General features: G+C 48.5%; 2 protein-coding genes across 2 annotated transcripts in view; one reads left to right on the top strand and one right to left on the bottom strand.

Moving 5' to 3' along the window:
• Positions 1–872, top strand: part of EPHA10 (EPH receptor A10) — a 47,658-nt gene extending 46,786 nt beyond the window's left edge. Inside the window, exons 16-17 of the mRNA XM_021939572.2 lie at positions 124–279; positions 454–872. Of these exons, the coding sequence (XP_021795264.1) occupies positions 124–279; positions 454–568 (271 nt within the window). The 3' untranslated portion in view covers positions 569–872. The remainder of the gene's footprint in view (positions 1–123; positions 280–453) is intronic.
• An 8,663-nt stretch (positions 873–9,535) lies between these two features.
• On the bottom strand, positions 9,536–27,172 carry CDCA8 (cell division cycle associated 8). Its single transcript, XM_031667074.1, has 10 exons — positions 26,801–27,172; positions 26,551–26,679; positions 23,302–23,342; positions 20,261–20,333; positions 19,066–19,151; positions 17,758–17,822; positions 15,925–16,020; positions 13,711–13,837; positions 12,180–12,266; positions 9,536–10,899 (listed from the first exon to the last, which is right to left on the bottom strand). The coding sequence occupies exons 1-10, from the start codon at positions 26,892–26,894 to the stop codon at positions 10,855–10,857; spliced, it is 843 nt and encodes a 280-aa protein (XP_031522934.1). The 5' UTR covers positions 26,895–27,172; the 3' UTR covers positions 9,536–10,854.
• Between the last annotated feature and the right edge of the window lie 29 nt (positions 27,173–27,201).

Raw genomic sequence — 27,201 nt, 5'->3', positions numbered from 1 at the left:
AGCCCCAGGGCCCGGTTACCCTCCCCTTCTCCTGTTCATCCTCAGCTGGCCTCTCCCCGGGAGACCACCAGGTTTGGGCCCAGATCCCAGCTGTCGGTTGAGCACAGCTCCTCTGACCCGCAGGCCTCCCACCCCACTAGCGGACCGTGCCTTCTCCACCTTCCCCTCCTTTGGCTCTGTGGGCGCGTGGCTGGAGGCCCTGGACCTGTGCCGCTACAAGGACAGCTTCACAGCTGCTGGCTACGGGAGCCTGGAGGCCGTGGCCGAGATGACCGCCCAGTGAGTCCGAGGCACCAAGGTCAAGGTTGGGGCTAGGGGATACCAGGGGCCCTGCCCCTGCCTATACTGGGAAGTCCCAACCTGTCCAGAGAAGCGGAGGGAGAGTGGAGGGCCTTCATGGGAGGAGCAGAAGTTGGGGTCAAGCCAGCTGAGTGTGACTAGCCTTTGTTTCAGGGACCTGGTGAGCCTAGGCATCTCTTCAGCTGAACATCGAGAGGCCCTCCTCAGCGGGATCAGCGCCCTGCAGGCACGAGTGCTCCAGCTGCAGGGCCAGGGGGTGCAGGTGTGAGTGGACCCCATTCTTCAAGGCAGGACTCCGGTGGGGGTCCAGACCCCCAGCCCTGCCCAAGGACCGTGGCAAGCTGTGCTCCAGCAGCGTGGGAGGGAGCACTCTCTTCCTCCGCTTGGGCCCAGATCTGGTTTGGGGCCCCAGCTTCCCCGCTTTCACTGCCTGCCCCTCCCATTTTCACCAGTCTGAACACCTTCGCTAACTCAGTGCCCCGGAAAAGAGGTTCAAGTCCCTAGAGAGGACCCCTGAGATAACAGCAGGAAGAAATTCGGGGTCTCAGAGAAGAGCTGGGGCAGGGATTGAAGGGAAGACAGTGGGTTGAGATTGCCCTGGCTCATGCCCTACTGCCATTCATACCCACGAGGGGCTGGGGCCTACCCCGTGGGGTGTTCCCTTTTCCCACAGACCCATTGACCAGTCAAACAGCGTGGGTCCCAGGGGGCTCTTGTTCTACCTGGCAGTGACTGCAGCTGCCTGGTGGCTCAGGCCTCGGGGGCTGTGCCAGAGACGCGTCGTCCTCAGCTCCCTGTGCCTTGTCAGGGGCTGACTGGATACTGGCCAAGGCCCAGGCAGGCAAAGATGGTACTGAGCTCAGGGGCTGACGCCCAAGAGCCCTAGACTCAGGAGCTGGTTTCTGTGTTCCCCTGCCTTGAGCTGACAGTTCAGGGTGAGGCCAAGAATCCTGACCAGGCTGGGTCATGCAAGGCCCTGGTGTTCCACTGGGCTCCACGAGGCCCTCGTGTGCATTCCTTTATGAATTCAGTGGCCAGGACATCTGGGAAAAGCATAAAGGGCCATGTCATCTCCCCAGGGACCCAAGAGCTTTTCTCTCCAGCCTTGGGGAGGGTGAAGAGGAGACTCGGAGACGGGTCCTCTCTCTCAAACAGGCTGGTCTAACCCCCAGTGTACAGATGGGGGAACTGAGGCCAAGGGAGGTGTCAGGGTCAGAGCTGGGGTCAGAACCCAATCCAGGGATGAGGCTGGCTCTGGAGAGAGAGTCCTTGGTCCTGCCCTATGGCACCCCCACTTCCCTGTACAGCCCGTGGGGACTCTAGAGGTGACCCCCTCCAGCCAGCTCCATGCCTTGGGCACTAGCCAGCCTTCCATGGAGCCCCTCCCTGCTCTGACTTCGTGGAGCCCTGGCAGGAGTGGTTGTGCTGAGCCCACCATGGAGTTCCTTATCCACAAGGGCCCCCGGGAATGGTGGGGCCCAGGATGCCAGGGCTTTTGTAGGGTAGCAGGAAGGCAGCTGGATCTTGGCAGGGCCACAGGGGCTGAGTTTGTTCAGGCCACCCCTGACACTTGTCTGCTGTGCTTGGCTGTGTGTGGGTGGGGTGGGATGGAGCGGGAAGGAGAAGACAAGGGGTAGAGAAAAGAGATGAAAAAGACACACAGCCTGCCCTTGGGGGGCTCAGACTAGACCAGGAGAAGAGCTCAGGTACCAAGAAGTAATTCCAGGGCACCATCCACCAGTGCCCAGGGCCCCCAGGAGCCCTCTGGGTCAGTGAGTGGGTGGGCTGGAGGGGGAGATAGCCACTCTCGTGAAGTGTGAAGCTGAGATGTAAGTTGAACAAGGCCTTGCAGGTGGGAAAGGGAAGGTTCTTTCCTTGGGGTGCGTGGAGTGTTCGGCAGGCAAGATGGCAGGCCTCAGACAAGAGGAGTCCATGCAGAGAGGCTAGCATGAGAAAGAGCCCAGAGGCGGAAGGTGCAGTGCATCTTTGCAGAGCACCCCAAGGTGGGGGACAGTGACTCACAGCGGTACCTTTGGCCCCACCCTGCCAGCAGCAGCTCCTCTGCTCTTGGAATATCCCCCAGCCCCCTGCCTCCCCGTCTCCTGAGCACCTGCCCCAGCTCAGTGACTCTGGGGGTACTGGGGAGACCAAGATGTTGCTACCACCTTTGTCAGGGTTGGGGGAGCCCCCGGCCAGGTGCCCTCCAGGATCCACCTTCCCCACCCCTCCTGGGAAGCCTGGACCAGCATCCCTTCTTGGGTGGATGGAGCCTCATCCCCATCTCCAGCTACATCAGTCATTCTCTGCAGGGAAAAGTCTCCTCCCGCTACCCCAGCTGTTCCTACAGAAGGGCCCCTGGCTGTGTTGGCAGGACTTCGGTGTCCAGGGTAGATCTCCCCTCCACTGAGGAGTGAGGTCCCAGAATCCTGATGGGTCCCAGGCCTCAGCCCTGCACAGGCGTGATGCGGGGCGATGGCTCTCTGGGAACCCTCTACAGATCTATTTTTATATGGAACTTGTTCGCTGGACAGAGGTGGCCTGCAAGCCCCCATTACCCTGGTCTGAGCTCACCCTGGGAGGGAGGGGGCCAGTCGGAGGGGGTTCCTTCTGGACATGTTTTTATACTTCCTGGGTTCTCTATGCAGGATAATAAAAACTTGTCTGTGATAGGGTGCCTCTTTGAGTGACCGTTTCTTGATCATTGTATAGCTGGTGTGGAAGGGTTTCTGCCCCCTTCCTCGGGGACAGGGATGTCCAGAGTGTGCATCTGAGATGTCTTTGCATAGAGGTGAGTCCAACACTGCTCCTGCCATGAAAGATGTCCCAGGATCCGTGGCAGGACGGTGTGACCCAGGGTACTGAGGGGAACTGGGTGCCCTGGGTGTGTAGAGAAGTCTGTCACCCAGTCTCAGGAGCAGTAGAACAAGGGAGGTGTCCCAGACACAGTGGGGTCCTTTGCTGGGATAGACAGTACCAGGGAGGGCAGAGACCAGGAAAGGATGCCCAGCACTCAGTTTTGGATATGTGTGTGAGATGCCCGTGGGATGTGCGGCAGAGATGTCTAGGAGGCAGGTGGATATCTGGTCTGAACCTCGGAGCACAGATGTAAGTTAGAGACAGAGTTTTGGGGTCATCAGCGTTCAGATGGGGGTGGAAGCCGCGGTGAGAAGGAGGTCACCCGGCCAGCATGTGCAGGAGAGGGGAGACGTCAGCGTTGGAGGCACCTGGATGAAGGGGAGCAGTGGGAGAGGCCAGGAGGAGCTGTGCCATTGCTGCTGAAGAGCAAGTTTTGGTGTTAAATACAGAGAAAATGGCCGGGTACGATGGCTCACACCTGTAATCCCAGCACTTTGGGAGGCTGAGGTGGGTAGATCATTTGAGGCCAGGAGTTCGAGACCAGCCTGGCCAACCTGGTGAAACCCCATCTCTACTAACAACACATAAATTAGCCGGGCGTGGTGGCGGGTGCCTGTAATCCCAGCTACTCAGGAGGATGACACAGGAGAATCACTTGAACCCAGGAGGTGGAGGTTGCAGTGAGCTGAGATTGTGCCACTGCACTCCAGCCTGGGTGATAGAGCAGAAAAACAGACAAATAGCAACAAAACAAAAAACAGAGAAAGCAAGTGACAGAGGAGGGAGCAGTGGCTGTCAGTGTGGGCACTGGGATGTTACCAGTGAGTGTATTCATTTGCTTGGGCTACTGTAACACAGCACCCGTGGCTTTGCCGACAGGGATTTGCCGTCCCACAGCTCTGGAGGCTGGAAGTCCAAGATCGAGATGTGGACAGGATTGTTTCCTCCGGAGAGCTGTGAGGGAAGCTTCTGCTCTGGGCCTCTCTCCCTGGCTTGCCTGTGGCCATCATCCCACTCTGTCTCTTCACATCATCTTCCCTCTGTAAGTCCAGTTTCCCGTTTTTATGGATGCCAGTCATATTGGACTGGTCCATTACCAGCCCACCCTAACAGCCTCATTTTAACTTAATCAACCCTTTAAAGGCCTGTCTCCAAATACAGTCACCTTCTGAGCTACTGGGAGTTAGGACTTCAACATAGAGGCCTGGTGGGGGGCACAGTTCAACCCGTAACAGCGACTTTGTTGTCAGGGCAGAAGCCAGATGAGAGGATTGGGGAGTGGAGTTTGGGAATCTTTGAGGAGTCCAGCGAAAGGAGGAAGAGTGGGCTGAGACAATGACCAGGACAGGCTGCGGGTGTGAGCCAAAGGGTGCATGGGCAAGGCCTGAGAGCCCATGCATGTGCACACATGTGCACATGGGCACACGCACACACACACTTGGACCACATGAGTCCTTGCATGTCTCAGTTGGCTTTCTAGTGCTTCTCCTCTCCGTGGCCCAGGCCATTCATGTTCTTTAGGCTGGGGAAGGCGTCTTCCTCATCTGCATAGCTCAGGACATGGGAAGTGCTTAGGGCAAGGGGTAGGGTGGTGGGGGTGGTGATACATCATACTCCTTCCCCCACTTCCTGTGCTCAGAGCCAGTTAAGTACTAATTCCCTGGGACAGGTGGAGAGTAAAATATCGGGCTGAGACAATGACCAGGACAGGCTGCGGGTGTGAGCCAAAGGGTGCATGGGCAAGGCCTGAGAGCCCATGCATGTGCACACATGTGCACATGGGCACACGCACACACACACTTGGACCACATGAGTCCTTGCATGTCTCAGTTGGCTTTCTAGTGCTTCTCCTCTCCGTGGCCCAGGCCATTCATGTTCTTTAGGCTGGGGAAGGCGTCTTCCTCATCTGCATAGCTCAGGACATGGGAAGTGCTTAGGGCAAGGGGTAGGGTGGTGGGGGTGGTGATACATCATACTCCTTCCCCCACTTCCTGTGCTCAGAGCCAGTTAAGTACTAATTCCCTGGGACAGGTGGAGAGTAAAATATCAGCTCTTTGATAAGGCTAACTGGAGAATGTTGCTTACCAAGTTTCTTTGAATCTAAGATGCCATTGAGTGTAACATGTCCTACCAAGAAAGAAACATCACAGTCAACTATGTTGTGCCATCCAACCGGAAGATGCATCCCAGTTTCAGAGATGTTAACATGTACGTCTTCAATGAATGAGATGCTGTGCATCAGGGACAAAGTGTGTTTCCCATCATTCCCCTGAACTAGACCCACCCAGTCCCAGGCTGAGCCGGGTGGGGCAGACACCCACTGCAGGGGCAGAGCTGCCCCCTCAGCTCCTGCCTGCACGATGGGAGCAGAGCGGGGTGCACCGTTCTTGTGGGCAAGCAGATCTGCAGGAGAAGCCAGATGGCACTGAGTCAAGCAGGTTGTTCCTGCTGTCCCTCAATTTCACTTGAGAAGCCACCCTCTGGTGGGGAGGAATGAATGAGGAGTGGGTTAGAGATGTTAGCAGCATTGCTCCGCTGAAGTCATCCCCAGGAGAGGCACGCAGCCAGGGAATGCAGGACCCCAGCATTAACACGGTGCCTGGCACACAGAACACAGGAAGTGCCCACTTGTTATTAGTGTTACTATTATTATTACTATTACCTAGCTGGTGTGAGGCACCAGGTAGACATGTGGTCAGGAATGGAACTTCTCTAGTCAGTGGGCCTGCTGATCTGGTTTGATAAGGTATTTGCCCATTCACTGTGCATGGACCAGGCACCTACTAGATGGCTGGCTCTGGCAGCTCAAGGCCTCACTGCCCAACGGGCAGTGTACCCATGTTAAGTAAAAAGCCATGGCAATAAGGATGAATTCTAGGTGTTTGGGGGCTCAGGGAAGGGCTCTGCCTGACTTTGTTCCCGAGGAGGTATGAGCGGGCTCCCAGGGGAAAGTGGGTAGTGTGTTCGCTGCCTTTGGTAGCCAATGCCTGTGTTCTGGACCTTACAGGAGGGTGTCTCAGTTCCTAGCATTACCTCCACCCCGTTGCTCAGGAAGTGAGTAAAACTCACACTGCACCACCTGCAGCTCTCTTTAAATCTCTTTGTACCCTTTGCCATTGAAATGGAACGGTCTGCCAGCATCTTGAAAAAATCCTGCTATTCGCAGGATATTTCCCACCCCAGTTTACTAGTTGAGCTCCTTGGGGTCTTGGGGCAACAGAAGCCAGAAGTTGGTTGGGCTCATGAATGACCTCATGTTGCCTGTCAGCGTCTTGGGATCAGATTATGGGTATCTCAAGCCTAGCTCCAAGGAATGTGTTTGATCAAGACTGCTTGTAGAAGTGTAAGAGGAAAATGAAAAAATCTAAACCAGACTTGTTTCCCCATTGCAACACCTTCCCTCCCCTTTCACTTAGGCTTCCCCTGGGCCCCTTTTCCTTCCTCCACCCAGCCCACAGCACTCCTTTTTTTTTTTTTTTTTTTTTTTGAGACACAAGACTCGCTCTGTCGCCCAGGCTGGAATGCAGTGGCATGATCTCAGCTCACAGTAACCTCTGCCTCGTGGGCTTAAGCGATTCTCTTGCCTCAGTAAGTGACTGGGATTATAGGCATGTGCCACCACACCTGGCTAATTTTTGTATTTTTAGTAGAGACGGGGTTTTGCTGTTTTGGCCAGACTGGTCCTGAACCCCCTGACCTCAGGTGATCCTTCCACCTCAGCCCTCCAGAATGCTAGGATTACAGACGTGAGCCACTGTGCCAGGCCAGCACTCCTTCTTGACCCTCACCTGGAGTCTTATGAAGGGTCAAGAGGAAGAGGTTTGCCAGGGTGACCTTGGCATTCGATTGGAAGGGTGTATCCTTGAAGATGGTCACCTGTCTCCATCCTGATGGTTCTTAGCATATTGTGACATATGTATGCTTGTGGGTACTGAAAATTTGCAGATGGAGCTGCGTTCTTCCTGGTATCTTGATGCCAAGGGTATGTTTGTCCTCCGCCATCTCTACCACCCAAGGATCAGGAAAGATGAACCATGCAGATCCTAGTATCAGCTGAGGGAAGGATGATGGCAAAGTGTAGAAGGCAAGAAGTGCAGGTTACAGCTGGCAGGGAGGGGATGGCAGAGGCTTGTTTGACAGGTGGGGTGATGCAGGTTGGGATGATACAGGGCTGAGCAGATGTTTAATCCCGCAAAGGGAGATGGCACCTTAGGCAGAGCAAATTGGATTCCAGACTCCCCTTTAGCAGGGAGCCCAGTGTAGCCCCCAATTCTGATTGAATCCTCTCTCGAGAGTGTCTCTCAGTCCTTCCATTTCTGAAGCCACAGGAATTGTATCTACTATGAAAGTTTTGAGTACATATGGCATGCTGAATTTTAGGTAGGGGTCAACAGCTATGATACTGTGTAAAATTAGAAAACAGACCCACCAGGGTGTGTACACAGGTAGGCACTGAGACATGCTTTGTTTTTCAGAGGTCTGGGGATATATCGTGGAGCTAAGCCCTGCAGTGGTATGTGAACTCATTATCTGCGTGGGGCCGGGGATATTCCTCCTGGTAAAAGGCATGTCTGATGCTTTGGAGAAATGCTTAGGTGATGTCCTGTCACACACACACGAGCTAACTCTTCATATGAGTAATGTAATCTAACTCTTCACAAGATAATACATTTGTAATCCTCTCAATAGGAAGCCCCAAGTAGGGCTTTTGGAAATAACAGGAGCCCTGTAGGACAAAGAATGAACTTAGTTGACTGGACCTCTGGGGTTCCTTAAAACTGCCTCAGGGGCCCTAGGGAGGGACTGCAGGCCTCCATTCTCCCTTCAACCTGGGGCAGCCCTACTTTTCTATGCTTTCTCTCCACAGCAGACAGTAAAAACTAAATTGCCTACAGAGATGAGGCCGGTAACATCAAGGGAAGAAGTAATCTCATCAGGATTGCTTTGAACTGGAAGAGGATTCTCTGTGGGCCAAGGAAAGCTGCTACTGAGCTCTAGCCAACTGTTAACCCGTGCTGTCAGATCTTATTTTCAGAGGCTAGCAATCTTTGTGTAATCGCCCCATATTTAAATGGTCAGCAACTAATTTGGGAAAAACAAAACAAAACAAAACTCAAACCCAACCTGAGTGTGAAAGTATGTCTGGGGGCTGGCAGTGAGATTTAGGTTGTCTTTGTCCCAGCCCTGTGACATAGTTCAGCCTGTACTTAAAAATCCTGGGATGGTAGGGACATAAGTTCTGCAAAATATATCAAATCAACAAAAGATACCAAATGATAAACAAAATTTTTAAAAAATCCTGGAATGTGGCTGGGCATGGTGGCTCATAACTGTAATCCCAGCACTTTGGGAGGCGGAGGTGGGTGGATCACCTGTCAGGAGACCAGCCTGGCCAACATGGCGAAACCCTGTCTCCACTAAAAGTACAAAACTTAGCCAGGCGTGGTGGTGTGCGCCTGTAATCCCAGTTACTTGCGAGGCTGAGGCAGGAGAATTGCTTGAACCTGAGAGGTGGAGGTTGCAGTGAGCCGAGATCACACCACTGCACTCCAGCCTGGGCAACAAGAGTGAAACTCTGTCTCAAAAGTTGATCAATCAATCAATCCTGGGATGGGGAACTCTTTACTTTCCAAGCCAGCCCCTTATATGAAATGAAGAACTGTCATGTCTCAGTCCCAGGCATTAATCAGGCACCTGCTGCATAACATGCATTTCCTACAAGGTGATTTAGGCAGTGGTGCAGACTGAATGAAATGGGATGAACCTGGTTCTGGGTAAAGCATGTTGGAGCCTAAGTGTTTCCTTGGTATCAGGCTCTTTAGGCCTGATGACGTATAGTCTGGGTTGCTTATTTGCACTGAGTAACCCTTCTTCCAAATGCTGTCACTACCAGAAGGCTCCTAGTCTATAAATTGTTAATGCCCAATGACCTGGCTAAGTATGCCCCCAGGTTGTCTTCTCTTGCATCATTAGCTCTAGGTTGATCATTTTCAGCCTAGAGAGTTCTGGGAAGGCAGATCTGCCAGGGCCTCAGAAACTTTGGGAAGTAAGACTCATGATCACCCAATTACTCTTGCCCCGTTTTGTTCCTGGTCAACAAAAGTCCACTACAAATTATAGAGACCCTAGGCGTTGTCCTCCCAGATACAAATTTCTAGCTCATGGAATGAAGGTGCTGGGGGTGCTCTGATGGGGGTTGAAGGTACTGATGCTCTGGATATGGTAGTAAGCCCCTTTTTCAGATACCAGAATGATTCTGTCCGAAGCAAAGGTTTTCATATCTTCTGAGAAAAGCAGATGTGCAAAGACCCCCACACCGATTGCTGCCTCCCTAGTCCACGGAGCACAGCTTGGCGAGGACAGGCAGGATGAATAGTGATTACAAAAGAAAACACAAAACCAGAATTTATTGAAAGTAGGTACCAGCTCTGATTACAACAATCAGCTCAAAGACACCATTACTCAGAACAATATATACAAAAATCTCAGGGAAAGGAGAATAAAAGAACTTAAAAGAATACAACTTGAATAGGACTGTTTTACTAAAATGGTCGTGTTGCAAAACAACAGATACCACAAAGAGCCCTACATGAGAAAGTCGTGTGCCCTCAAGCCTGGGGGTGAGGACTCTAGTTCTCAAATTCTTAGAACACAGCTCATCATTCTCCAGGGCAGAGAGGCTGGCTGGAGAATGAGGACCTCACTGCTGGCTGTTTAACAAAGTCCATGCCCCAGGCACAGGCACACATGGAATGAGGCCACCAAGCAAGTCACACCTGCCCCCTGTCCCCATAAGCACCACAGGAGAGAAGTGCTCTCTGAAGTCTACTGACTTGGCAGCGACCACTGGACCATGGATAGCTTAGAGACAGTTATTCTGTGGCCAGTGACATAAAACCCCCAGAATCTAAGCCCTACAATTCCCTTATCCAAATTTCCACTAACTAGGGAGGTAGAAGAGCAAGACATGGAAGTTGCCTCCAAACCAGTATTTGGTCTTCAGTAAACAGGGATAAACATAAAACACTGTTCCACAAGCAGGCTTCAGAACTACTGGGCACAGCAGGTGAAAGATCCCAAAGTCCCATTTAGCACCTCCCGCAGGAGGAGGAGGAGGGCTGGTAGGGGAGATGTGATGAGTGCCAGAGGGGAGATGGGCATGTTCCCTACCGAGGTCCCTGCTGCCAACTATCCTACTCTGCTGATCTGTACAGTTCCCCTACCTTCGGGACCTACCCTCTCATGGCCCAGCCTAAACCTCCCAGTCTCAAGCACAGAGAGCAGAAATACCAGATGCAGAGGTTCTCTGGGTAGGGGTGGTGGACACAGTCTTCCTGAAAACACAGGGTTCTTCTGCGCCCCCTCAACTGCAGGCAGGGCAGGGTGAAGAGGATGTCGAGTTGCAGGAGGCAGAAGGCAGCAGCTCAGAGGGCAGGGAGGGTTCAGCTAGGAGACTGATGGGAAGCTTCTACGGCATGGCCCCAGCAAGCAGTGACTGGGGTCAGCTGGGATGGGAGGGTGAACAGACAGCTCTACCTAACTGGTGTGGGAACAGCATGTCTGAATTCCTGAAGTCCCCTAGAGGAACACGGCTCCTTGCTCTGGAACTTCACACTCAAACAATAAGCCTGAAGGGAAGAAGTCTCTTCAGGGTCCCAGAAGTGCCCATTAAAAGTCCATCCTGTCAACTTTGGCGTCTCATTTGTGGGTCCGTATGCTGCTGCAGATTTGGGCGAGACGGTTCTAGAAAGAAAAGGAGAGAGGTCATTGTAGAAGATGTTACTTGGCAGGCTTGCCCCTTGGCCTCCCACAGTCAGCCTGAGCACAGGTCTGACTGAGCCTCAGCTCCTCCATTCTCTATCCGTATCACACATGAATTCACCTTTTTGAACCTGTTTCTCATCTGAACAAGGGAGTAAAATAACAACTCAAGTGAGATAGTAAAGGTATCATAGGAGATTATTTGAGAAGAACATTGCAATAGGTCTAGCTAGAGGATGACAGTCACAAGATTTGGGTGGCTAGGTGTGTGTGGGATCTCAGCACTGGGCCTATGTTCAGAAAGACAGGTTTGGGAAACCAGCCCCACCTTGTCTCCTTCCTTGGATGTACCCTTCAGACCCCACAGAAGGGTGAGGGTAAGGTTGCCATGTTTACACTAAGTGCTCCATCCACCACCCAAGATGATGGCTGACGACCAAGGAGGTTCATCCCTGGCTGAGCCAATTAAATTCTTTCTCTTGATAATTTACTTTACTTTTAGAGCTGAGGTCTTTCTCTGTCACCCAGGCTGGAGTGCAGCAGCACGATCATGGGTCACTGCAGCCTTGAACTCATGGGCTCAAACAATTTCTCTCACCTGAGCCTCCTGAACTGCAGGAATTATAGGTGTGTGCCACTGTGCCTGGCCCTCTTGAGAATTTAAACCAAGACAAGAAATTGAACAGTTGAGAAATGGAGCAATAAAGTTAGGGTTGGAGGTGTGGTTACTCAAAGCCACATGCAAAACAATGTTAAGTAAGCACAGAACCTGGAGCCTGTGGAGAAGGTTATCTGCTGAGAGGGAGGAATGACGATGTGTGAGAGAAATGAATGAGCACACAGGCCTCAGCTGATGGCCCCACCGCTCCAGAGGCTTGGCCATTCAGCTCGCTCTTCGATTCTGTAAGATTCCTGATAACAAGCTCCGACCCTCATTCTTGAGCTATTCTAGGTTTCAGTTCCTGGTGGCCAATAGTGACCTAACATAACCCTAGCACTAATTGCCTGAATGAGGCAGAATTTTGATTTTGCAGTGGAACTTCTGTGGCAGGCACCCTGGGATTGAACAAAAGTCAACATCAGTTGAGGAACAGAATTGCTGTTATCTAAGTAGGGTAAGTGTCAAACTCTCTTGGGTGAAGAAAGACAACACAAATTTAAGTAGAAAGTATTAGCCCAGGCCCAAAAGACAATCCTAAACAAAGGTAGCCCAAGAAAGCTACTGGAGGCATCCTATGTGTGGAGACGAATATGAGACTTACGGAGAGCTTCTTAATGTTTCCCAAGGCCTCTGGATCCAGCTGGGCAATATTGTGCCTCTGCAAGTCACTGGCCAGTAATCGCAGGCTCTGTATAGAGATGGGAGTGGGTTAAACTGGCCATGGCCCTTAGGGCAGGAACTCCCATCCAGCAGTGTGCCCCAAAGGATCCCCCTGATATCCTGCACTTAGTGGTGGGGAATGGCTGGGATGGAGAAGTGGCAAGACAGGCAGGAAGTATATGAGCCCTAAGGAGACAATGACTTCATCAGCGCTATCACTGGGGAGGAGGCTGGATTACCTGGGCACAAAAGGCATGCACATTATCTAAGAAATGCCCTGCAGAGTATGTCTGAAACAAACCGTCCTCCCCTCACAAGGGCTGAGGTCAGCAGCTCACTCCATGAAGCCAGAGACACTAAGCTTAGCCTGTTTCAGAATCCCTTAAAGTTATACAAAGCTGAAGGCACAGCTCATGCTCCCGGTTCTAGACTAAGCACATACCTCGGTGGTGCCCTCCTCTGCCCCGCCCTTTAACATGTCTATTATTGCACATATCACAGATACCATGATTGCAAACCCATCTTGACCACTGAGCTGCTTCTCAAGGGCAGGCCCCGTGTCTACTTCTTGGGCCTGTGACAATCGGGTGGGCAAATGTTAGTTGATGAACAGATGGAGGCTGGCGTGGTGGCTCGTACCTGTAATCCCAGTACTTTGGGAGGCTGAGGCAGGTGGATCACCTGAGGTCAGGAGTTCGAGACCAGCTTGACCAATATGGTGACACCATCTCTACTAAAAATACAAAAATTAGCCGGGTGTGGTGGCGTGTGCCTGTAATCCCAGCTACTCAGGAGGCTGAGGCAGGAGAATCACTTGAACCTGGGAGGCAGAGGTTGCAGTGAGCCGAAATCGTGTCACTGCACTCCAGGCTGGGTGACAGAGGGAGACTCTGTCTCAAAAAAAAAAAAAAGAAAAAAAAAAAAGGCCGGGCTCGGTGGCTCATGCCTGTAATCCCAGCACTTTGGGAGGCCAAGGAGGGCGGATCACGAGGTCAAGCGATCGAGACCATCCTGTCCAACGTGGTGAAACTCCATCTCTACCAAAAATACAAAAATTAGCTGGGCATGGTGGCGTGTGCCTGTAGTAACAGCTACTTGGGAGGCTGAGGCAGGAGAATCACTTGAACCCAGAAGGTGGAGGTTGCAGTGAGCCGAGATTACACCACTGCACTCTGGTCTGGTGACAGAGTGAGACTCCATCTCAAAAAAACAAAAACAAAAACAAAATAAAATAAAACAAAAACAAAAAAAACCCCAGAAAAACAGATAGAACCCAGAGCTGAGCAACGATCTTTGCAGTCTGGGCCTCTAACCTGGGAGAGAAAACTGGGTTCTGAGTCCTGCAGAAGTGTGGAGATCAGGACCCACGCCCTGAAAGGACTCTGAGGGTGAAGTGTGGGTGAGGGCCCAGGGAAAAGAAACGCTTGACTAAGCGGCACACTGTGGCCTGGCTTCCCTTGGAAATACTTCACCTCTCCGCCGCCCACTGGCACAGTGAGGAAGATCTCTTTGCTGTCAGCAAGAGGGCTGCCATTCCCTGAGATGTTGTAAATCCGCTCTCCTGCTGCTGGAGTACGCAGGCCAGGGGTCTTGAAGACCCTAGAATGGGAAAATCTCTGTGAAGATAGCTTGGCAATTGGATGACACCAGACTCTATAGGTCATTTTAACCTCACTCTGGTCTCAAGCTGCAGTTTTCAAGTCACACATTCCTAAGAAAGCACGTTCTAAATTTAGAAAAAAAAAATGTTTTAAAGCAGTAATGACTAAACACAGCTGGAGAAAGAAGGTTGTAATTATTGAACATACATCTTGCAAACAGTCAACTCTTATCCACATAAAGTTTAGGTCCAAAGCTCCATATGGGTGCCAGTCGTCCATGCATCCACAAAGCCAGAAATAAGCTGGTTAATTGTTTCCAGGCGTGGCTGCTTCCATCAAGAGGAATTTTTCAGAGGCAAAGGAGGATGATTTAGAGATTACATCATTATACTAATTTCTCAAGACAGTTAAGATACTGCTACCTAGTTTTCCCTAAATGCCTTTTGTTACATACTCATGTGAAAAAACAAACTGTAAAGAAAAGTGAGAATTGGCTGAGTGCAGTGGCTCACACCTGTAATCCCAGCACTTTGGGAGGCCGAGGCAGGTGGATCACCTGAGGTCAGGAGTTCGAGACCAGCCTGGCCAACATGGCAAAATCCTGTCTCTACTAAAAATACAAAACGTAGCCGGGTGTGGTGGCATGAGTCTGTAATCTCAGCTACTCAGGAGGCTGAGGCAGGAGAATCACTTGAACCTGAGAGGTGGAGGTTGCAGTAAGCCGAGATCGCACCACTGCACTCCAGCCTGGGTGACAGAGCGAGACTCCGTCTCAAAAAAAAAAAAGAAAAAGTGGCAATTAAAAGTAGAAAATAAATCTTCCACACTTCCCCCATACTAGAGATAACTACTTCTTGCTCTCCTCCCCAGGGATAACCACTCTGAGTTCCTTATCTGTCCTTCCAGAAACTTTCTATGTATATAAAACCAAATGGGATCACACAGCACAATGTTCAGCAACCTGCTCGGAGATGCTCTGTGATCATGGCGCTCTTTCCCTATCAGCACACACAGATCCAGTCTTTTTTAATAGCTATACAGCATCTCCTATTTAGTCTACCAGGTTCTTTGGAAGGTATTAACTTATGCTGCAACAATATCCTTGCTTATGCCAGCCTCCAAAAAAGCAGTATCAAGTTTTACTTCTACCAAGAGTGCGGAAGAGTGCCTATTTATCTTTAAAAAACTGATTTGAGGCCCAGTGTGATGGCTCGTGCTTGTAATCCCAGCACATTGGGAGGCCGAGGTGGGCGGATCGCTCGAGCCCAGGAGTTCGAGACCAGCCTGGGCAACCTGGCAAAACCCCATCTCTACAAAAAAAAAAAAAACTTAGCCGGGCACAGTGGCATGCTTGGGAGGCTAAGGTGGGAGAATCACCTGAGCCTGGGAAGTCAAGTTTGCAGTGAGCCGTGATTGTGCCACAGCTCTCTAGCCTGGGCATTAGAGTGAGACCCTGCCTCAAAATAAATATATATTTTTAAAATAAAATAAAAACGTTCTGATTTGAATCAGAAAAGGCAAAAACGTCACCTAGAGGTCTCCTAGTCATCCCAGGCAGAATATTCACCTCCCTCCCATTAAAGAATCATTTTGCCACTGAAGATGGGTAAAACTACACTTAAGGGAGCAGCATACACCAGGAAACCCAGCTGGACACTGTCCTCTGACAAGGCACCCCAGGCCAAGGACTTGGGACTATTTTCTTTTATTTTCTTAAGACAAGAGTCTTACTCTGTTTTGCCCATGCTGGAGTGCAGTGGTGTGATCTTAGCTCACTGCAACCTCCACATCCTGGATTCAAGCAATTCTCCTGTTTCAGCTTCCCAAGTAGCTGGGATTACAGGTGTACACCACCATGCCCGACTAATTTTCATATTTTTAGTAGACGTGGGGTTTCGTCATCTTGGCCAGGCTGGTCTTGAACTCCTGACCTCAAGTGATCTGCCCGCCTTGACCTCTCAAAGTGCTGGGATTACAACATGAGCTGTTGTGCCTGGCCTAGGAGTATTTTCTTAGACACTCCTTCTCTGGGTAGTGCTCAATGTTGGAATCCCATCAACTCCAAGTGTTCCCCTTAATACTCACCTTGAGTCAAACCTGGGTGTCAGGCCTGGAGTTGGTTTGACCATGGACATCTCCAATCGGCCCACGGCTGGGGTAACAGTGTTAGCACGGCTTGACCTACAGGTAAGAAACGGCCATCAGGTATGCCAGCTCTCAAGTTCCATGAAGGCAGCAGCACAGGAGTGACACGTGGAGAACTGACTGTGAGATACTGCTCTGGGCGCCTCGTGCACATCGACTTACATGACCCTTCTAACAACATGGGAGGCCAGCACTGCTGCCATCCTCATACACAGATGCAGAAACTCAGGTGCATCGAGTTTTAAAAACTTGCCCAAGATCACATATCCAATTAGGATGGAGCCAAAACTTTGAACCGAAGCAGCCTGCCTCCAGAATCTGACTTTTTTTTTTTGAAATGGAATCTTGCTGTTGCCCATGCTGGAGTGCAATGGTGCAATCTTGGCTCACTGCAACCTCTGCCTCCCGGGTTCAAGCGATTCTCCTGCCTCAGCCTCCCGAGTAGCTGGGACTATAGGCATGCACCACCACACCCAGCTAATTTTTTTTTTTTTTTTTTGAGACGGAGTCTCACTCTGTCGCCCAGGCTGGAGTGCAATGGCTGGATCTCAGCTCACTGCAAGCTTTGCCTCCCGGGTTTATGCCATTCTCCTGCCTCAGCCTCCCGAGTAGCTGGGACTACAGGCGCCCGCCACCTTGCCCGGCTAGTTTTTTGTATTTTTTGGTACAGACGGGGTTTCACCATGTTAGCCAGGATGGTCTCGATCTCCTGACCTCATGATCTGCCAGTCTCGGCCTCCCAAAGTGCTGGGATTACAGGCTTGAGCCACCACACCTGGCCCCAGCTAATTTTTGTATTTTTAGTAGAGAGAGGGTTTCACCATGTTGGCCAGGTGGGTCTCAAACTCCTGACGTCAAGTGATTCACCCACCTTGGCCTCCCGAAGTGCTGGGATTACAGGCGTGAGCCACCGCGCCTGGCCTCAGAATCTGACTTTTTAATCAAGGAGACAGCCTCTTCATGTGAAGGCTCCCCCAGCTGGAATTCTGTCCTCGTGCCATGCAGCTGCTGCACTGCTCAAGAGAAATGCGTTCGTTCCTCCACAGACATGCATCCCGGTGACTACTCTCCTAAGCTGCTTTACCTTCCCCCGCATGGCTTATGGTAGAGTCCAGCATAATCAATTCAAGCCCATAGAGGTTCTTCACTTTGCAGGACTGGACAAAACATTTCAAGAAACCAATTATAAGTAAGTGACAGTCACTCTATGACAAACTATGGGGTAGCTCTACACATGGGCTATTAAGAACTGAAACATAACAGGCAGTTCTTGCTATACTTAAAAAAAAAAGTGGGGGCCGAGGTGGGCGGATCACCTGAGGTCGGGAGTTTGAGACCAGCCTGACCAACATGGAGAAATCCCGTTTCTACTAAAAATACAAAATTAGGCGGGTGTGGTGGCGCATGCCTATTATCCCAGCTACTCGGGAGGCTGAGGCAGGAGAATCATTTGAACCCTCAAGGCAGAGGTTGCAGTGAGCCAAGATTGTGCCATTGCACTCAAGCCTGGCCAACGAGAGTGAAACTCCATCTCAAAAAAAAAAAAAAAAAAAAGTGGGGAAGGATAGAGAATGTACATTAAAGTACTGGAGATGGTTTTGGTTTAGGCCATTTCTAGAGACCCCTCCAGCTCGGACACTCAAGGATTCAGTGATTTTAAGCTGCATTCAAACACTAGCCACCAGAGCTTTTTCACTGCCCCTCACTTTCTGCCATGATATATATGGCTCTCCAATAAAACCCAAAACACCACAACTTTAGAAAATCCACTACCTTTTCCTTTTGCCTTTTCCTTGTATGGACTGAGTTCTCTTCTTGGATGGAGGACACCTTTTGACCTGCAGTCACAATCAAACGAGACTAAGGTTACAAAACACCCAGCAAAGAGGAAAGGTAAGGAGAGTAAGGAGGTTTTTTTTTTTTTTTTAAATAAAAGGTTAAGAACAAGCTTTGGATAGTTAACACTAAATATAATAAGGTGTATCTCAGAATTCAATGACTTAAAAAGTTCAGAACATAACTAATTGAATAAGGACTTCTACTGGCTCGGTTTTCAAAATAGAGGATTTTGGCCAAGATTAAAGGTAAATCTCTTTTGAATTGATTGCAGCCTGGCTTGTACCCCACTACTTCACATAAAGGGCTGCTGTGAAGGTCACTCAGGGCATCCCAGGTACCCAATCAAAGGCAAACCCTGCAGTGCTCCCTTCCTGGGGCCTGGGAGGTCCCTGGTAAGAATCACTCCTTATCTTCCATATATTCTCTCCTCCCTTGTCCTCCGTGATGGATCCGTCTTTCCTGCTTCTCTAGCTTCCTTGGCAGTCTGCTTAGGAGCTCCTCTCTCTACTATCCCTCTAGTATCCACTCTCAGACTCCCTCCCTTCCTGCTCTCCCGGCACAACCATCTCCACTCCCACACTGGGACAAACACCTTAAGATCTGGGAGGCAGTGAATCTCTCGATCTCCCTCTTCTCCCTGAGCTCCAGGCTGAAATTTCTGTCTAGCCTAGATGTCCTGGAAAAGTAATGAAGAGTCAACATGTCATGCAATTGACATGTGCTCCCCTTACCCCCAGTCCAGCACCTCTGCTGCCTGGATCCCACACTTCACTGGATGGCAGTTGCCTTAGCTAGAAACCATGCAGTTGTCTCTGATTCCTCCTTTTCTCCACCAACCATGCCACTTCTTTCTAAAACCTATCTCAAAACCTTCCCTTCATTTTATAGTATCAGCATATCAGTTCAAGAATTCATAGGCTTCCAACTGGTTTCTTCATCTCCAGTTTTCCCCCTCCCCCATTTATCCTGAATACTGTTCCTCTTTCCTTTCTTCTCCAGCTAGTAGTAGACTCTCACTCACCTTGAAAGGCCTGCCTATGTCCTAGTGGGGTAGGGGAGACTTGCTAGCTTCCTCTTCTGTGTTCCACACACTTTGCACACCAGTCAATTATCACTTTTGTCATTGCCATGTAAAGTAGGATCATCTCTACTGAACTGTGAGCTCTGGTGTACAACAGTGTATTTTATGCATTTGTATTTCCTTGTGATAACCCCCAGCCTCCGACCTCAGTGTCCACTTACTCTTGAAGTTTGAAGATTCTTATGTTCATTTTCTTCTTCTTCTTCCTCTTCCACTATTATTTCATCTACTTGTATTACCTTTCGTGCTGTAAGAAACAGTTTCAACAGGGTGGTATTTCTGATGAGAATAAAGTTTTGTGCATTCACATTTCTTATAGGAATAAAACGTATGCAATCTGAAGCTGCAATGAAGAAATGGACTAAAAATAAAGAAGACTTTTTAAGAAAGAGAGTTTAGACAAAGGAAACTAATCAGAGTGTTAAGAAACCCCATATGATGCTTTGTAGGGACAGCCCAGCATTCTGAATAATTGAGTTTGCCCTGCCCAATGTAGAGGTGCCCTGGTGTATAGCCCCGAAATCCTGGCCATGGCTCAGGATGTTGTTATAAGAGTTGGATGCATCAAACTGTCATAGCTTAATGACAGTGACATTAAATCCATGTCACAATTCATCCTGATCCGATTCCTTGCTCACTAGTCACAACCTGGTTTCCCATACAACTTTTCCTATAAGACAGTGTTTCTCAGAGTGCAGGACATGTATGTAAGATGATTTTATGCAGAGAGATCATGGAATTGAGTAACTTTTTTTTTTCCTTTCCTTTCCTTTCTTTCTTTCTTTTTTTTTTTAGAGACATTGCCCAGGCTGGTCTTGAACTCCTGGACTCAAGTAATCCTCATGGCTTGGCCTCCCAAAGTGCTGGAATTACAGGTGTGAGCCACCACAGCTGGTCTGAATTGAGTAACTTTGAATTAAATGCAGAGAAAGTCATTCCTTTTTCAACTCTCTTTCAACTTTGCTGATTACACCAGGGAGCGTCTCAGTTGGTGTTACCTGTCTTTTAACTCCGCTCTAAATCTTGCCATTTGTTTAACCCAGGGGAAAGTAAGCAGGCCACAATGTTTGGTTTCCAGCACAGCTTTTTCCCTTTCACTTTAGCTCACACGCGGCTCTTGAGTTTGCTTAGTAGCAGTCCTGCACACAATTAACTAAATTTCTGGTTTGAGTTGCTGTTCGGGGGAAAAAAAATTAACTAAATACACCATCCAAAAACAAATGTTTGGATTTACAAGATTAAGAACCAGACTTTAAAGGGAAGAGGCTCTACCAACAAGGCCCTGCCTGACCAGCCAACCAAGCAACCTGAGCCTCGGTTCTTTCTGTTCAACAAGGAGTTTTGACAGGTACTCACTTTTGGCAGATTTCAGGGGTGTCTGAATAGCTTCTGCTGTTAGTTTGTTTATTTCAGTGATATCCAGGTCAGCCTGTGACATAGCCAGAAAGCACCAGGCTTATTCCACCAAAATACGAGGAACAATATTTCAGGATAAAATTTTTTTAAAAAATTCTTATTTGATAAATAAGACTGTTAAATGTTAGTGATACAATATACAATACAGCAGACTCCCATAAACCCACCACACAACCCAAGACCTAAAACATTGCCAATAACTTGCTTCTGGCTCTTTATTCATTCCTTGTTCCATTTTCTTATCTTTCTCCCAAAGGTGATGAGTCTCCTAACCCTGTCATTCCCCAGAGGTAACCATATCATTCCACTTGTCTAATCGAAAGGTATATGTGCATGTGCTCACAGATACGTGCAAATGTGTGTATATGTGTGTACACATAGATGTGCTTTTTCACAAGTGTGTACTTAAGCATTTTGTTTAGTCTTGGCTGTTTTCACCACTCTTTGTGGTTGTAGTTAATTTGTTTTCATTGCTATATCATATCCCACTGTGTGATTATACCACAATGGATTTGTCCATCTTCCATCAATAGTTTCCTATTATAAACACTGCTACCTTGAACTGTCTTAAATGTGTCTGAGGTACATGTCCAAGTTTCCCCTTGGCTCTATCCTTTGGAGAGGGCATGACAGGGATTATAGGTTACATAAATAGTCAGCCTTCGCATTACGCCAAATTGTTTCCCAAAGTGATTACCCTTGTCTACAGCCCATCTGCAAACAATCCAAGTTCCTAATGATGTACATCCTCTACAACACTTGGTGGGGTGTCAGGCTTACCATTTTTTTGATAAATCTACAGGGTCTCAGTAAGGTTTTCTAAGATGATCCTGGGTCCTTCAAAAAGGCTTCCAGTCACCATTCAAATTAGGTTTTCTTTCATATGGTAGTAAGTATGGACACTACAAAGAGCAGTCAAGATTCAGTCCTTTCCTTATAGAACACGTGTAAATATCAGAATTTATATATATATATATATTGGAATGGCACAGCTTTCATTTCTGGTAGGGACTGCTTGATGTACTCAGAGAAGGATTCTGAGGCTGTCTTAGGCTTAGCAAGAAATAGTGCTGTAATAAATTACTGATGTTTGCCAGACTTGATAGAACAGAAAGTAGGGGCATTCCTGCCAACCTTCTGCCATCTCTAGAAACAACTGGCATGTTTTGGAGTCATCAGTAGTGGCAGGCCACTGGTCATCTACTGTGCAGGAGAGTTAACAGAGCAGGCCTGAGACTGATACACATAGAAAGGCCTATTTGCAAGCTTGGCCTTGGTTGGCATCTGGGAACTTGGATTTCAGAAAGGTTCCCACCTTTCCTTAACAAGAATGCCTCATTGTGCCTAAACTTCATGCAAACAATATGGCTCATGCTGAACACCTACTTCCCTCTGAAAGTCTAGGATTTTGACACGTGCTAGGCAGAGGATGCCTATGTGAGCAGCCCCCAGGTAAAACTCTGGGCATTGACTCTCTAATCAGCTTTTCTGGTAGACAGCATTTCATATATGTTGAATTAAGCATGTTCTGTGTGACTCCATAGGGAGTGGACTCCTAGAAGCCTGGTTTCCTCTGGACTTTGACAAAGGGGAAGCACTTTTCCCCTTCGTTGATTTATGCTTTGTATCCTTTCACTGCAATAAATCATCGCCATGGGTGTACTGTATGCTGAGCCCCGTGAATCCTCATAGCGAATCACCAAACGTGGAGGTGGTCTTGGGAGCCCCAATACACTTCCCAGCTAAGAGCTTTTATAGATTTTCTATCACTCCTTTCTTGAGTTTTAAATCGTATTAGTCAAGGCTAGAATTCTCTCAACTTGGTGTGGTAACAATGGCTTTCTCATCTGACATTAGAAGTTCTCATTTGCAGTTCTGTATGTCTAATTTAAAAAGAGGGAACTGCATTAGCTAGTAAGCATAATTCATCTCAGAAGTAACTAACTTTTAAAACATTAGAGCTCAGTGTGTGTAGGGGGGTGAATAATCCCTACCTCTCTCCTATAGTATTCATCCCCAAAAGCTCCAATTTTTTCCAAATTGATAATTGGCTCCTCATTACCTTTACCTTCTGAATGAAGCTGGTGGAGAGCTGCTATTGTACCCTTGGTGATCAGACTCCTTCAGACCCTGAGATTCCAAATGATTCTGATCAACTCAACAAAAGATGTCAATTTTGGGGTTTACTTTGTAAATCTGATCAAGGCTACAATAAACTGACAGAAAGATACACAAATGCGTGCACACACACATTGTTTGTATATGATTTTAGAGTGCCTAGGGACTCTGCGAAGCCCATGTATGGACTAGTTCCCAACGTTGTCTCGTAAAACTTTCTGCAAGAGTAGCAATGTTATATTTCTGTGCTCTCTGATGCAGTAGCTACTAGTCACATGTAGCTACCAAACATGTAAAATGTGGCTAGTATGTCTGAGGAAATGAATTCCTTAATTTTATTAATTGTGATTAACTGAAATAGGTACATATGCCTGGTGGCTACTTACTGGACAGTGCAGCTTTAAATGCTCTATTTTGCATCCCCATCTTACTGCCTTCAATCCTGGCACTGATGCTGGGAGGAAGGAGATGAGAGGGGCTGGGGAGTACTGAGCATCCCAAGCAAGAGCACTGCTTCTACAGTACAACATGATGAAACAGCCTCATCATCTAGCAGGTCAGTGCATAGTGCAATGACCCAGGCGCTTAAAGGAACTTGGGCTTGAGGCTTTCTACTTCCGCTGTAGAGTTCAGGACAAAGGACTGCAAGAAATTGGTCAAAAATAGAACTGCTACTCTCTGTAGGACTCAGAACTATCTGGGTCTCATGTACACAGTGTCTGCCCAACTCTAATTTTTCAGTTTACACAAACAGATAATGTCCCTTTATGAAACCTCTTCCACAGTAAGCACCTATTAGTTGGATCTGGGGACTGGACTAGACTTGAGTAACCACTGACTGGAAAATAGGACAGGTCACTTACTGTTGCCGCCTCTTCCAGGGCCTGTTTGTTTCCTCCAAGGGCTTTAAAAAGAATGTTATAGTTACTATTAGATTTTAACAATAAATCATCTTGCCTAATGGTACCATTTATCTTTCTAAAACTGGTACAGCTCTTAGTCTAACATTCAAGGACCTTCACCATCTAATCTATTCTTTCTCCAAGTTGTATCCCAAATGTGCCACTAACTCTCAGGACTTGTTGCTATGGTACTCTGTATTTCCTCTGCCTGAAATTCTCCTCCGTACTCGATAAATTTCTAACTCATCCTTCAAAACTTAGCTCAAACATCACCCCCAAAATTCTGCTTATCTTTTTAAAAAATATATTTTAAATTTTATTTATTTTTGAGACAGAGTCTTGCTTTGTCACCCAAGCTGGAGTGGAGTGGCGCCACCTTGGCTGTCTCCTGGGCTCAGCTGATCCTCCACCCTCAGCCTCCCAAGTAGCTGGGACTACAGGCATGCGCCACCACATTTGGCTAATTTTTGTATTTTTTGTAGAGATAGGGTTTTGCCAAGTTGTCCAGGTTTTTTTTTTTTTTTTTTTCAAATAGAGATGTGGTCTCCTGCTATGTTGCCCGGGCTGGTCTTGAACTCCTGGGCTCAAGTGATACTCCTGCCTTGGCCTCCCAAAGTGCTAGGATTACAGGCATGAACCCCTACCCCATGCCCTGCCCTCTGCTTATTTTTCTTTAAAAAAAAATGTATTTTTATTTTAATTATCTTTTTAAAGTTTAAAGATAGGGTCTTGCTATGTTGCCCAGGCTGGTCTCAAATTCCTGGGCTCAAGCAATCCACCTGCCTTGGCCTCCCAAAGTGCTGGGATTACAGGTGTGAGCCACTGTGCCTAGCCTGCTTATTTTTCTATCTCAGCAGGTTGCTGCAAAGTGTGGAGTAAGTTGCTCACCCTCATCGTACCTAGTAACTACTCAGAGCTTTTCAAACAGTCCATCCTTGCCTTGGACTGAATTCCAGAGATGATATCCTTTGCTTCTGGCAAAAATTTAGCAGTCAATGGAAGTACAGTAAACGTGTGTTGAATGAAAAGGTCTTTGTGAGATTTACATGTAGAATAAAAAGTTAGGTTAGATCCTCCTGCTAGAAACCCTCATAGTATCTTGTAAAACAGTTAAGATCTCAGGCTATGAAACCAGAATACCTGGGTTCAAACAGACTATTCCACTAACTAGCTTATGAGGCCTTGAGCGAAGTATCCAATTTCTCTGTGCCTTAATCTTTTCATTTAGAAAAATAGGGATATTATTAGTTATGAAGAAAAATTAGTTAATATATGTAAAACACTTGGTACAATGCTCATCCGGCATAGAAATCACAATATGCTCACTGACCACTACTCTATTCTATCTCCTTTGTAGTACCTATACTTTTAATTACATAATTGTATGTGGATTTTTCTAATAGCTCTTTTCTACTAACCTGTATGTTTCTGAAGGCAGAGACAATGTCTGTTTTATTCCCCGGTGCATCTTTAGCACCTAGCACTGTGACTCACACATGCTCAGTATTTGTAGAAATGAGCAAATGAATGGCTTAATATTAATAAATAAAAGGACAAGTCAAAAGGATCATTCAACGTCTAATATGTGAACAGAACATGCATTTCTATCCAGCAAGGAGACTTCATGCTGGATAATTAATAATAAGGAAAACAGAAAAAGGCAACCCAGCAGAAAAGTACAGCCTCCTGCATTTCTCTGGACATTTAATAAGGGAGTGGGGAAGCAGGCTGGGATTTTTCTCTGGCCAGGAAAACTGATGTGCCTTTTTTTTTGAGATGGAGTTTCATTCTTGTTGCCCAGGCTGGAGTGCAATGGCGGGCTCTTGGCTCACCGCAACCTCCACCTCCCAGGTTCAAGCGATTCTCCTGCCTCAGCCTCCTGAATAGCTGGGATTAGAAGCATGAGCCACCACACCCGGCTAACTTTTTTTATTTTTAGTAGAGACAGGGTTTCTTTCTTTTTTTTTTTTTTGTGAGATGGAGTCTCTCTCTGTCGCCCAGGATGGAGTGCAGTGGCCGGATCTCAGCTCACTGCAAGCTCCGCCTCCTGGGTTTATGCCATTCTCCTGCCTCAGCCTCCCGAGTAGCTGGGACTACAGGCACCCGCCACCACGCCCGGCTAGTTTTTTGTATTTTTTTTTAGTAGAGACGGGGTTTCACCGTGTTAGCCAGGATGGTCTCGATCTTCTGACCTCCTGATCCGCCCGTCTCGGCCTCCCACAGTGCTGGGATTACAGGCTTGAGCCACCACGCCCGGCCGAGACAGGGTTTCTCCATGTTGATCAGGCTGGTCTCAAAATCCTGACCTCAGGTGATCTGCCCGCCTCAGCCTCCCAAAGTGCTGGGATTACAGGCATGAACCACTGCGCCCAGCCTGATGTGCCCATTTTTAAGTTAGCAATTTCCATAAGCTGCATAAGGAGCTGCTTTGGGTTATTCTTTCATCTGAGCTCTGGTTAACTAACCATGTCATTTATTCATTCATTTTTAAATGGGTTGGGTAAAATATACATATTTTTAAAAATATTTTCTGGCTGGGCACAGTGGCTGACTCCTGTAATCCCAGCACTTTGGGAGGCTGAGGCATGCAGATCACTTGAGGTCAGTAGTGCGAGACCAGCCTGGCCAACATGGTGAAGCCTCGTCTCTACTGAAAATACAAAAATCAGCAGGGCATAGCGGCAGGAGACCGTAATCCCAGCTACTCCGGAGGCTGAGGCAGGAGAATCACTTGAATCCAGAAGGTGGAGGTTGCAGTGAGCCAAGATCGCACCACTGCACTGCACTCCAGCCTGGGTGACAGAGTGAGACTCTGTTCCAAAAAAATAAAATAAAATTCCTGATGTGTGAAAATTATGTGAAATTCACATTTCAGTGTATCCATAACTAAAATTTTATTGGAATACAGCCCATCCATGCCCATTCACTATAGCTGTTTTGGACCTGTAACAGCAGAGCTAAGTTGTCCGACAGAGACCCCTCCCACCGGCTCAAGTAGCCTAAAATATTTGCTACCTAGGCCTTTAGAGAAAAGGATGGAGACACATGACTTAGGGAAGTGAGACAGAGAGTGAAAGGGTCTGCAATTTTCCATAAGTGGTCATGTCAGATCTCATTAAAAGGTGACATCTGAGCGAGTCCTTTCTGAAGGGTGTTACCTAACCCCACGGGGCTCCCGGCCTCCGCCCAGGGAAGCTCTCCAGCTCTTACCGAAGTAGTCAAGCCAGTTCATCTGGCGCAGCGCCTTGGGGAGCCGCAGGATCTCGATGTTGTAGAGGTTATCCACCTCCTTGAGGAGGTTCTGCCTGTCTGACTCAATTTGCTTGATTCGTATTTCCACTGCGGGAGGGCAGAGCCGACAGGACACGGGTCACGGGGCGGGTGAATGTGTGCAGCTCGTGTCCCCACCCGCCAGCATCCCGCGACCGCCCCAGGAGGCCGCGACGGCCTGGCCCCTTACCTTCACGGTCGAAGTCTTTCAGAAAGGAGGCGAGCTTCCGCCTCCGTAAGGAGTTGATCTTGGCCACCCGACTACTGCCCTTCCTAGGAGCCATGGCGCTCGGCGGATGCTGCGGGGAGCGGCGGAGATGGGGCAGGGAGGCAAGGAACCAGGTAGGGACCAGGAAGGCGGATGGGAACCACCCGAATAAGTCGCCAGGCACGTACCTCCGGTCTCGCGACAAGGACTGAGTAAAACCTCGCTATAGAGAGCGGCTCTACCGTCAACCGCCACCCAATTCAAACTCCACAGCCGCAGGCTGACGAATGAGAAACCGCCGTCCTACAGTATCCAATCACAAGCAAGTTCCTACCTGCCCGGGGTCTCCCGCCCAATGCGCTCCCTATAGCCGGAGTGCGTCA

The sequence above is a fragment of the Papio anubis genome, chromosome 1 (genome assembly GCF_008728515.1).
Source record: "Papio anubis isolate 15944 chromosome 1, Panubis1.0, whole genome shotgun sequence".
NCBI lineage: Eukaryota > Metazoa > Chordata > Mammalia > Primates > Cercopithecidae > Papio > Papio anubis.
Note: the sequence above shows the minus strand (reverse complement) of the source record. Positions and strands in the feature narration are given on the sequence as shown.

Bases quoted from the DNA above. Each gene is read 5' to 3' on its own strand.
- CDCA8 (XM_031667074.1), bottom strand. From the start codon at position 26,894: ATGGCTCCTAGGAAGGGCAGTAGTCGGGTGGCCAAGATCAACTCCTTA. The intron at 17,823-19,065 runs GTAAGTGGACAC...TTGTGACTGCAG, and splicing joins AGAATCTTCAAACTTCAAGA to GTCAAAAGGTGTCCTCCATC. The intron at 16,021-17,757 runs GTAGTGGATTTT...TCTTACCTGTAG, and splicing joins GGAAAAGGCAAAAGGAAAAG to GTCAAGCCGTGCTAACACTG.